Source organism: Cajanus cajan, chromosome 6 (genome assembly GCF_000230855.2).
Source record: "Cajanus cajan strain Asha chromosome 6, NIPB_CcT2T_4, whole genome shotgun sequence".
In the NCBI taxonomy this organism is placed as follows: domain Eukaryota; kingdom Viridiplantae; phylum Streptophyta; class Magnoliopsida; order Fabales; family Fabaceae; genus Cajanus; species Cajanus cajan.
Window position 1 is genome coordinate 11,342,618 of NC_138522.1, and position 11,796 is coordinate 11,354,413.

The window sequence follows — 11,796 nt, forward strand, 5'->3', positions numbered from 1 at the left end:
GACATCCCCCCTTCCCTTGTCTCAATACACCTCTCCTCTTCAACTGGATGAACGGTAGTTGTAGTCACCTCCACTGTAGCTGTATTCACCTCTATTTCCACCTCTGATCGCACCTGTCCCTCATCTCCCATCACATCACCCCCTATATTAAGCACTTCATTCTTTTTACTCACCCTCCTACTCATATTGCTAATCAATTCATCATCCTCATCCAATGTCACCCCTTCAATTGCATTAAAACTTTCCATTACTAAATCTTTATTTATAGTAGCTTCCATAGAGGATTCTGATACTTCTTTCACTGTTTGCTCTACCCTCTCAATACAATTCCCACCACTATCATCGTTGCCAATCCTCGATGTAGCCTCACCACTCCTGTTTTCTTTAATCATTAACTCCAGTTGACCCTCCTCCATCCCTCTATCCTCATCAGAAGAGAAATTTTCCACATCTTCCAAATCAAGTGATTGATTACTGGAGACATCCTCTGAGGTGCTATCATCACTAATCCATCCTTTTGTCATAAATTGTCCCCCATGTTCCTCAACGATACGCACCGAAAAGCATAAGTCATTCACCAACACTCGTGTCTCGTCATTGATCAGCGCCTTATACGTCGTACTGATTAGAATTCGCGCATAATCAAGACGCCTTCTTTCCCGTGTATCTTCATCAACTTGAATGAAATCCCCCATCGATGAAACCATTTTAATAAAAAATTCCTTCGACCATGCATGAAGGGGGATGCCATAACAACGTACCCATGTCTCTCGACGTACACAAACCATCCTTGGATGCCATTCCACTACCTCATAAAACCACCTTTCCCAAAGCTTTTTATACATAAACACCGTATCCTGAAGTTGAACATCCGCATCCGATTCCACCAGTACCATATCATCACCCATCGTTGTCACCTTGATATCTAGGAAACCCTCTTGTAGTAATTCTTGACGAATCGTCTTCAACTGGATATTGCGATGACGTCTACCCACCAAAGATCGCTGACATTCCTCAATTACGTGACCATCAACCTTGAAATGGAGATGACCCCACGGTTCCTTTTTACGCACCCACTGTTTTCCCCCCAAACCCTGTTCACCAATATTGTCCTTCAACTCCTTAGTGTCAAACCTCTTCGTTCCTTTCAATTTATCCGCATACGATGCTCCCTGAATGAGCTTTGCTCTCCCAAGCACAGGTTTCCTTGTACTTTGCTCCCGCTTATCAACATGACCTTGGTTTGTCTTCCTCCGTGAGTGACGAGAGAGGTTGACCTTTAGCCTCCGTGCTCCTATAACAATAGAGTTCAGACTCTTTTCTAAGTCCACCACATCACGGACGTCAGAAAATCGTACAAAACCAAACCTCCGTCCCTTCTTATCACGTTTTGTTGGGATAAACACATCTACTACCGTTCCCCATTTTTGAAAAATTTTCCACAGCACTGATATTTCCTGATCTTCCGCCACATTGGTGAAGAAGAACGATGTTGAATTATTCAGAATCTTACTGAGGTGTCCTCCAAACTTTCCTTGAGCACCCGCCATTCCTCCTTGTTGAAGCCTTATGAGGAAGATGAAAAAAAAGGGGGTAAGACTTAACTTACCAGACGCACCAGTGAAGTTGAAAGCAGGCTGGCAGTTTCAGTATCTTTTGTCAAACACCTTGCGTACACTTCCTCTTCTTCTCCGTAACTAATTACGCGTTCCACTTGAGCCTTACCGAAAACACTTAATAGCAACCAGGTCTATAATTAGGCAACAGATCTAGATCCCAAATTACAAAGCTCATGTAGGATTTCACAGGGGCATTTTGTCGAACAGTTGATGTGTTGCAAAGTGATGAGTATGATGCAGTGTTTCTTGGAGCGTCGGTAGCAGTATGGTGACGTTGACAGCATCAGTTAACCCCAGAGTTGAGGGCTGCGTACATGGTTCTTGTGTTCCCGTCTGTTGCGTCTGAGAGAGTCACTTCCAGAAATGGTTAAACTCGCGGGACTTAGGCACAAACGATGGTTGATAGCATCGTCTTTCTCCACGCGCGTGACTGTGGGAACTCACCACGGAACCTTCCACTGCGACGAAGCCCTCGCCTGCTCCCTGCTTCGCCTCTTACTGCTAGCTAGCTAGCGAAAAATGGTGTTATCAAATAGTTGCTCCGTTCCACATTTTTTATCAAGATTTGGGCCAACTAAACTATTCTTAGGTCTAGAAGTAACGTAATCTGAACGTGATATCTATATAAGTCAAATGTATTAGCTGTTTGTTGTTCAAATGCAAATATTTCAGTTATTTTGACTGATCACTTGTGATTGTAATTGGTGGCAGAGTTTTGAAATTTGAAATTTGTATAATAAATGCAAGTAAAATTTACATACTTTAGAAATGATGCATTAGATTTTTTAAAATTTTTTAGAGTATCATGTTTAGTTACTAATTGATGGAGTCGAGTCTAAACAACAATATAAAACCATCTTAATTCCTCTGTACATGAACATAGATATGGATTTTATCAATCACGCCCAAATCTCTCTCAAAATTCATCCATTCGGGACACATTACACGAGAAGGACACAGGCTTATCATGTCATTGCATACAAACTTAATAGCCACGAATTGTATTGATGATGGTGTTGTGCCATGGGTCTGAGATGTGCTGCAAGAGGTTATCAAATGGTCCTTTGCCTGTCACATTGTGTTGAACAACGAATCCCAAGAATGCCAACATGGCCAATCTCCCTACATAAATCATAACCAAACAAGGTTAGCTCCACAATTTCACACAAAGAATAAATAAATAAACTCTTGCCATAGATAAACTTTTCAAGAAACACTTTTAAGAAAGAAAAATAAAAAGAAAAAATGAAATATAATTTTCCATAAGCTAAACTTGGGTTATGACACATAACTTGTCAAAAAAAAACTTGTTTTAACTTATACACAACCTAATTTTAACTTGCAAAAAAAACTTATTTTAATTTTTGTTTCTATGACATGTTTCTAAAGAAATTTATTCAACCAGACTCTTAGGCATAGAATATAATAAAGGATGTATGTATATAGTATATACCATTGGCAAGTTCCTTCTCCTTGGCCTCCAAAGTTGGTGCAAAGTTCAAGGGGTTGAATACACTACCAGGGTATCCACACTCATGTGGGGGCAAGCTATATTGCTTGAAAATAGGGTCTTGGTTGACAGAACCAGGGTTCTTAATGTCCTGCCATCTTCTGATCTCCACATAGTGGAACAAAATGAACTCAACGACAAAGAGGGTTGAGGATGAGGCAAAGTACTCTGATTTTCCTGCATCATACCATTGAGGGGCATTGATGATTCCAATTTTGGTGAAAACCTCTGGAAGCAACATTCCTGCAACACCCAACATAGCCCAACGTCCATTCACAAGCTCAGCTTGAACATACCACCTCAAGTTCTCTGGGTCCTCAGCAAGCCCCAGAGGGTCAAATCCATTGTCACCAGGAAGACTAATAGTTCCACAAACACATGTATATATGTTAATGAATGGATCCATTTTCAGTTGCAAGAATACATACTAACACAGGAAAAGAGTTTCACAAACAGCAAACTATTTGATTTATGTTACCGTTCACAACAAAGTTATACTCAAGACTATATAGTATTATTTGATTTAGTTAAACTTTTGTCCTTATGTATGTGACGTCTATTAACAGTTTAGTTCCCAAACTATTAACCGATTAAAAATAAAATCACTCTATATATGGCTTACAAGTAATCTTTTTAAAAATATTACCAACTAGTTAAAATCATCTAAAGTGTACTTATTACAAAACTAAACTATCTTACTATACATAACAATTTATAATTATATAATAATGCATGTCAATACATTCTAATTTCTAATTAAATTTCTTAAAATAATTATCAAAAAACTTAACACACTTTCCGTACATTACATGACAAAATGTGATTAAATTCTACTTCTAATCCGATCCTGACACAAACTAAGTTTCCAAATTCATCCTCGTACGTGAAATGCATGTCATTTCTGGGAAGCACGTAAATTAAAAACATACAGAAACCAAAACTTGGTTGAAATCGATTTTACATGGTAAATAACAAAATAAAAACTTCCTTTGTCAAAGAAAAATTACAAATAAAAGCAGGCATGCACGATTACTAAAATTAAGTTGAACTTATTAAGAAGCAGTGTACAAGTCTATGGTACGTAAAATTATAATGTCACTAACAAAATTGCATAAATAAAAGTTTGAACAAGTATTAATAATTTAATATTAAAAATAAATAAAGGTATTATATATAATTACGTACGTGCCATTGAGGTAAGGTGGGGAGGACAAGCCAGGCAACCACTCTCCTTTCTTGGCTTCAACCTTGAAAGAGGCAGAAGGAGGGCACCCCATTGGCCTCATAGCAACTTCCCGGTTGAGTTTACCGGAAGAGCCGGTCAGAAACCTCGTTTTCGAAGCACATGGCCGGAAGATGGCGGCGGAGGCTTGGGTGGTCACGGTGGCCATGGCAGAGGAGGAAGATGTGATAGTGATGCTAACAATGTGGTGGTTTTTGTTTTGGGCATGCCATATGCTTATTTCATATGTATTATTTTCCTTTCGGGGTCATTCTTGTGGTTCGTGTGTCCGGTTTGTGCTCGACCGTTGATTGGCGCGATATTTGAGATCGGACGGTGGAGGAGCGTTTGTGGCTTATCCTTTTATCTTGGGGTTATATCCGCAAATCCATTTCCTCGTTGTTGTTGGCTGGGGAAAGATTCTGTGGGGTCGGTGAGTGACACGTGGCATGATAGATGAGAGCGGTGCAAATATCATCTTCACCCAATGATTGATAGACACGTGGCTCACTGGCTTACCATTTGGGTCGATTCTAGCTAAGATATATCCATGTATTGGAGGAATCCTACATTGTTAGTGACAAGTTTTCTAATATATTCTTTTAGGATCTCTTTCTCTGTTTGTTTAGTTAGAAAATATGGTTTTTAGAGAAATTTTATGGTACCCATCTTATTTAAGAGTGTATAGATACAATTTTTTATATTTTATATTGTAATTGTTCTTGTTCTGATAAAATAAGAAACTTATGATATAAGTAAAATAAAGATAGAAGAATTGGATTCAAATTTTATTTGTTTGTAATCGTTAAACTATAAGACAACTTTTTATTTTGAATATAAAATATTCTAAAGATAAAATTATTAAAAAAAACTTTGCTATAGGCCAAAAAGCCCAAAAAGAATATAAAAAGGCCGGAAAGCCCATTTAATCAATACAGAATAACAGATAACATTTTTTCTGTAACAAACCTATTTTAAAATTATCTGACTCATTTTTCCTATTGATTTAATGGTTTTTTTTTTATTATAATGAAAGAAAGTAGTTTAAAAATTGTTATAAAGACAAAATTATTAAAAAAAATGTATATATCGAATTAAATTATTATTTTTATATATTTTATAGATACAAATTGGATATAACTCCTCTGTTATAGATCAAAATTGGTTATGGATAACTAGTAATTATTATAATATCGTCCCTGCAACAAAAGTATGCATGAACAGGCTATTTTAACATGAAACCTACTACTTGTATTTTCCTGTAAAAATTAAGATTCTCACGTCATTTATCATATATTATTTTAATGATGTATTGAGTATATAAGCAATTGGTAATATAATTTTTCATCGATTTTATAATAAACTAGCGTAATAAAGACTCTGTACTTTCATATATTTTGAAAATAAAATATGAAAATTTAAAAGTGAACTCTTAATAATAAAATAGTGTAACCATATTTTAGATACTGTAATTATAAAAAGGGGTTTTTTAAAAAAATGGTAGAGAAAGAAAAAAGCAGTTTGAGAGATAATTTGAAGAGACAAAATTGTTTTTAAAAAAATAAGTATATCAAATATGGTAATTTTCTTTATTAACAGTTAATAGGGTCGCGTGTTGATCATCATTTTCAATTCTAGTATTTTATTATTTGAAGTAAATATCCCCTCTGCCCCAAAAAAGGAAAGAAAGAAAAAGGTAATAAACCACATAACTAAATAATAAGCAAGGGAAAAGGCTGCTTACTGAGGGAAAAAAAAAAAAAAAAAAACACTTTGAAGTCACAAGGAGCATAATTTTATTCCTTACATTATGTCATACATTCACTTTCACACTCACTAAACTACATAAAGTTCAATCAACACAATCCATAACTTCCTAAAGAAGCAAAAATGCTTCATATTTTTTCCTATTCTATTCTCTTTTGCTAAGCTAGCAGGATAACACGCTTTTCCTTTTCCATTTGTGGATATGACACAACACGAACCACACAACAACGGGTGGTAAACCCTAAACATCCACCCCTGCCACCTAAACTATGTTCTACCTTTTCAAATTCCGAGCAGAACAAATCAAAACCCCTCACACACACAATTCAAAAGACAAGGACCATCCTAAAACAAGCCCTTCCATGAGTCCATCACTCAACTCCTATACCATATCACTTAATTTTCTATTATATACCAACACTCGTATTATACCACCACAGTATAATCTAAGACACTTTTCTAATACATTGCTACTAAAGAAAACTCCCACTAAGTATAACAAATACAATAACTTTAGCCACTAAATAATGTAAAGGGTGTATGTTGTTTTTTTGTGTTCCTTAATTAGATGAATTGATGGCCAGAGAAGGTTTGGCCAAAGGACCAAGTTGAGGGTGCAACATTGAAAGAGACCACGGTGCGTCCATCGCTAGTGGTAACCTTAAAGGAGAGGCTTTGTCCATTGAGGTAAGTGTTGCTTTGCCAATTCTGACCCCAGTTTCTAGTCATTGGTTGCCAATTTGTTCTTGACCCTTTGATGGAAACAGCATGAACATCACCAGCACCTCCAACGTTGGTAACTAGGACTAGGTTGAAGTACGAGTGGCCGTTGATGGTGAATCTGATGCCCCCCCTCTTTCGGCAAGGGACCCTACGTTATCAATAGTGAAAGCAAAAAAGGAAAATGAATCAAAATGTTTGGAGAATAAAGTGATGGGAAACTTAGGTATCAAGATAAAAAAGGGTGCGGTCACTTGGTAAATGGAATATATTCGATTCGATTCCTAGTCACAGAATCACTACAACGTGAACTAGCGAATCTATTTATCAAAAATTTCAAAACAAACCAAAAATTAGGGGAAAAGAAAAGGAATCTAGTTAACAACTCAACGGCTGTTTTTTTCTTTTTTTTGGAAAAAGCTGTTGTACTTGTAGTCTGGAAAACCCTACTAGCTCGCCTGCTTTCAAAATACATTTTTGGATAAGAAATACTTATAATTCGGAGCCATGTAAATATATAAGAAAAATGTTAACATGTTCTCTTAGGACACTAATTATAAGAAATTAAAAGTGAAAAAATTAAAATAAAAAAAATTAAACAAATATATGTTAAAAGAATAGAAAATGTTTATTTTATTAAAAAAAAAAGTTAAACAGCCATAATCTGCACTGCCGGCTTTAACTATTTATAATTTTGTGTATATATAAATTTTTGTGAATATAATATTCCTTGGGCCAAAAAAGGCCTTAAAAACATGAATCAGCACAAAGGAACTGAAAAAGATTCGTTACTAAGGTTCAGACACGGGTCCAGTGCCTAAATGTGTCAAAATCGACAATTACTAGACTTTTGTTTTCTAAGGCATTAGATTAGATGAGTCAAGCAGTGCAGTGCAGACAATATAATAATATTCTGATAATAAATTAAATTCCAAAATACCCTGCAAATAATAAATGATAATCATGTATAATTAAGTACCTTCGGTAAGCCACAGGCACTATTCCAGCTTTGTATTGAGCAATTTGTTGGAAGACACGTTGAGAAAGGTCGAAATGGTGAAGGGGAGGGTTGCACCATCCACCTGCATTATTCGGAAGGGCATTGTTTGGGGGACAGAAGTTGGTTGCAGTTACCACAACTGAGTGTGGAAGGCACCACTTTCTGTCATTAACACACCTAATCTCGAAACATGCCCCACAGCTTAAACCATTGTTGAACAAAGCTGTGCTCAATGCAGCACTGTTTGTTCCATAGCCCTCGCTGTACAAGTTCCCATATCCACATGCTCCACCTGCAACATATTAAATTAAAGTGCATGTAGATAAAGTTAGAATGCATTCATGTAGTTCAAGCTTTTTAGTATTATTTTTCTATCAATAATATATATATATAATAAATCATTTTATTAAATATTAAGTATAACATTGAGATAAAATTTCAGTTTTAGTTAGAGAATTTATCATTTTGTATATAAGTATTTTTGCTAACATAAAATCTAAAATTGTGAAGAAAAAAAATTCATTTTGTTTCTTGTAATTAACAAAATGTGCATTTTATGTGGCATGGCATGACATAAGTGACAATTAAATATGAAGTGTACTCACCCATAGTGCCAGAGGCATCACCCCCACCATAGAAGGTTGCATGAGCATTCATCCAACCATAACCAGAAGCAGAAACAGGTGAAGCCAGAGAAAGAAACCCCACCAAGCTGAGAAGCCCCAAAAGCGCCATCTTTTTTAGTCTTCTCAAATGATATATGAATGATATATAAATAGAGTAACAACTTAATATAGCTAGAGAGAACAAAAGAGAGTATGAGTTATGAGGAAAATAGAGGAACATAGGTGGGGTTTAAATAGATGTTGTGAGAGAGAAAAAGGGTTCTTTCTTAATTAACCAACAAAGTGACACACTTTCAAGTGTGGGGACACCAAACCGCCAAGTGCAGCTATTTCATTTTTTATTATCATTCCTCAAACCACGTGGTTGTAAATTCCTTTTGTGTGTGTGTTTTGGTATGGATTTGCTACTACCCATAACTTTGATTCCAATTTCAAACAATTACACTATACGCTCATGCATGTGCAAATTAAAGTACAAAGTGTCATTAATTAACACTAGTAAGAAACGAGTCAAAGACATTTACTCTTAATGAAGCCTACATACAGGTCACTAGCTTTCAATTTACCAGTTACCACAGCTGATTTTGGCATATATAGTCTGATTTCCTCATTAACTGAATTTGGCCAATTAATTTGTTACATGTGTGAGTGAACACAAACTTCTTTTTCATTAAATGTTGTACGTTGTAGATTGAATGTGAATTGGCCTTTGAATTTAAAATGGACATCCATATTGTCATGTCTTAAAAGAATGTTGAAATCAAACTTAAGTTTATAAAAATGGTTTATAAGATGAATATTATAGTTTAATACATACATCTCAATCTCTTGTATTGAGAATAAAACATTTCAAATGTAAAGTTTATAAAATTTGATATTTGTAAATGTTCTAATAATAATTGATAAAATGGATTTTTATATTATCTTAAAAAGTAAAATTTAAATTTAATTCAATCTTATAAATTGAATTATAAATTAAAGATTACACTCCAATTATACACTATATATTTGGCCTATCTTTAGGGACCTCCAACATTCAAAGATAAATAATGAAACAAAAACTAACAAAGTGCATCACAGTTACTAGATTCTTTAAGTATGGTGATAGGAGTTCGATTCTCTATCTGTATATATGAAGAAAAATTTGTTAGAAGACATAAAACTCACTCTAATAACTTTTATGTCTGGAAAGGAATTAGCTTCCAACTACATTAATTGTTCATAGATATCTTGGTTTACACTAGAACTATTCCTGGGGTAAAATAATGATTTAAAGCACCAATTAATATCTCTGACCAAAGATTGCTCCGTCCATAAGCACATTCAAAGTTCAAAGCCCATTTATGGGTTTGGCATATTTGCTTTCACATATTGTGTCAAAGTTTGAATCTCAGTCATGTTTAATCATTTATGAGGCAGAAAATCACAACCACCTCCTCAGAACTCAATCAATGTTATAACATGGTGGGTTCACTGTGTTTGAAGACTTACAAAGGCCATTCCCTTGTTTTGGATTTGGACACTCAAAAATCAAATGAAAAAGGATGAGGATGTGAGAAGTGAGATAGGGCAACGCAGCACATGGGTGATGCCGTGATTGAAGCTACGTTAGGAGATAAGGAGAACCACAAAAATGGCCTTAATTAACTCATTTATTGCTTATATTTCATTCGTCGCCATTGGACATTGGTTCAATGGAAAGCTGAATTCACAACATAAACATGGAGTTAAAGTTGCAGTGGCATGTGGAAAAATATTCCTAACTAATTTATAATTTAAAACAATTAATGGACATCCATATATATATATAGTCTACACTTGTTTAAAGGAGTAGAAAAATATTACATGAAAAAATATATTAACAAATAATATTTTACTTTTGTTTAATATTTTTTTTTGTGTGATTTGCACTCTTTTTGGTGATTAATATTAATATATTTGTTATTGTAACAAAACAATTTCAAAAGCAAAAGCAATTCCTTAGCCATGTGACTAGTATTTTTTTTGTTATATTTTATACGTACTTTACCCTCACTCTCAGCTTTATAGCTACCTATCGAAAACGTCGTTTGTTTCTTTTGTTATTCTCAATCTCTTCTAATGAGCTCAGCGGTACTGCTGTATTACTATTGAGGCCTTTCTTGTTTGTTATGTGTTATTCAATTTATCGTTATTGAATTATATTAGCATTATTTTTTCCCTTCAATAGCTTGGTCGCTAATCTTCTTAGGTGTAAAGGACAAAAGATGACATAGCTATTTTTTACAATATTAAAATGTTACATTATATATACTACAATATTTATTTAAACATTTTCCACATACAAGTACTCTTTCTCTTTATCTCTTTTTATCATATTAATCATATTGTCTAACACTTCTCTCTCTTTTTTTATCTTTCTTTTGTTGTTGCATAAATTTAATTTCTCAATTTCAAAATAAATCTTAATGAGATAAAGTACTTTATTGTACCTCACACGCTATTTAGTTGCAGAGTTATTGTCAACAAAAGAAATTGTCTTGTTATAACATTTTGAAAACAAGTTTTTGTTTCCAAAAGAAAATAAAAGAAAAAGATGTCTCATTACATCACAGACCATATAAAAATACTTCTAATATTCTTAATATTATTAAAAAATATATAAAATAACCCACTATTCTTTATCAAATAATTTTAATTTGAGTTCATTTCTATACATACTTATAAAAAAAAACTAGACTATTGATCAATAAAAAAATTATGATAGATATAAATTTCAAAATAATTATTATAAAAATCAATAAATTTATCTTGATAACTATTATTGAATAAGAGAATAAAATTCCTTTATATTGCTAGTTCATATATTGTTTACTCTTTTTATTTTTAAAATAGTTATTTCATATGTAAAGTCTCTATGTGACTAGATTGCATGTAAACGTTCAATTCTTGTCACTCTCACCTTTTAAATATTTAACATCGAATTTTAATGAAAGGTATAAGTGAATATATGCAGTAGCTTAACTTCAAGTCAGAAAAATCATTGCGTGAAGAAATATGATATAAAATTATTCAAGATCTTTTATATCTAATTAATAATATAAATATTTGAAATAGAGACAAACCCTTAAAGAAGTTGGGATTTAATTCCAATGGATGCATGAGATAGTGTATTAAAAATAAAATAGTATCGACCATTCATTTATTTACTTTGCCTTAAGGTAAGAGATGCTATAATGAGGGTGAAAGTTAAAAGGGTATATAAGAAAGTGAAGAGGGAAAAAAGGGAAAAGAAAGAGGAAGGGATGTTGATATTTATTTCAGACTAGAAAAAAGCTTATGAAAAACAAACT

The 11,796-nt window shown here is 33.8% G+C and overlaps 2 protein-coding genes across 2 annotated transcripts; both read right to left on the reverse strand.

Moving 5' to 3' along the window:
• Positions 1-2,455: 2,455 nt before the first annotated feature.
• On the reverse strand, positions 2,456-4,583 carry LHCA4 (light-harvesting chlorophyll-protein complex I subunit A4). The gene is made up of 3 exons (XM_020379633.3): positions 4,315-4,583; positions 3,073-3,488; positions 2,456-2,741 (listed from the first exon to the last, which is right to left on the reverse strand). Exons 1-3 carry the CDS (start codon positions 4,518-4,520, stop codon positions 2,605-2,607), a joined length of 759 nt encoding a protein of 252 aa, XP_020235222.1. The 5' UTR covers positions 4,521-4,583; the 3' UTR covers positions 2,456-2,604.
• A 1,540-nt stretch (positions 4,584-6,123) lies between these two features.
• LOC109815050 (expansin-A10) lies at positions 6,124-8,670 on the reverse strand. The gene is made up of 3 exons (XM_020379634.3): positions 8,444-8,670; positions 7,818-8,130; positions 6,124-6,989 (listed from the first exon to the last, which is right to left on the reverse strand). Exons 1-3 carry the CDS (start codon positions 8,571-8,573, stop codon positions 6,683-6,685), a joined length of 750 nt encoding a protein of 249 aa, XP_020235223.1. The 5' UTR covers positions 8,574-8,670; the 3' UTR covers positions 6,124-6,682.
• Between the last annotated feature and the right edge of the window lie 3,126 nt (positions 8,671-11,796).

What these genes read in the sequence shown, in the direction of transcription:
- LHCA4 (XM_020379633.3), bottom strand. Translation starts at nt 4,520, where the DNA reads ATGGCCACCGTGACCACCCAAGCCTCCGCCGCCATCTTCCGGCCATGT. An exon ending in CCACCTTACCTCAATGGCAC is followed by an intron (nt 3,489 to 4,314) that starts GTACGTAATTAT and finishes TGGAACTATTAG; the next exon opens with TCTTCCTGGTGACAATGGAT. An exon ending in GGAGAAGGAACTTGCCAATG is followed by an intron (nt 2,742 to 3,072) that starts GTATATACTATA and finishes TGATTTATGTAG; the next exon opens with GGAGATTGGCCATGTTGGCA.
- LOC109815050 (XM_020379634.3), bottom strand. Translation starts at nt 8,573, where the DNA reads ATGGCGCTTTTGGGGCTTCTCAGCTTGGTGGGGTTTCTTTCTCTGGCT. An exon ending in TGATGCCTCTGGCACTATGG is followed by an intron (nt 8,131 to 8,443) that starts GTGAGTACACTT and finishes AATATGTTGCAG; the next exon opens with GTGGAGCATGTGGATATGGG. An exon ending in GTGCCTGTGGCTTACCGAAG is followed by an intron (nt 6,990 to 7,817) that starts GTACTTAATTAT and finishes TTGATAACGTAG; the next exon opens with GGTCCCTTGCCGAAAGAGGG.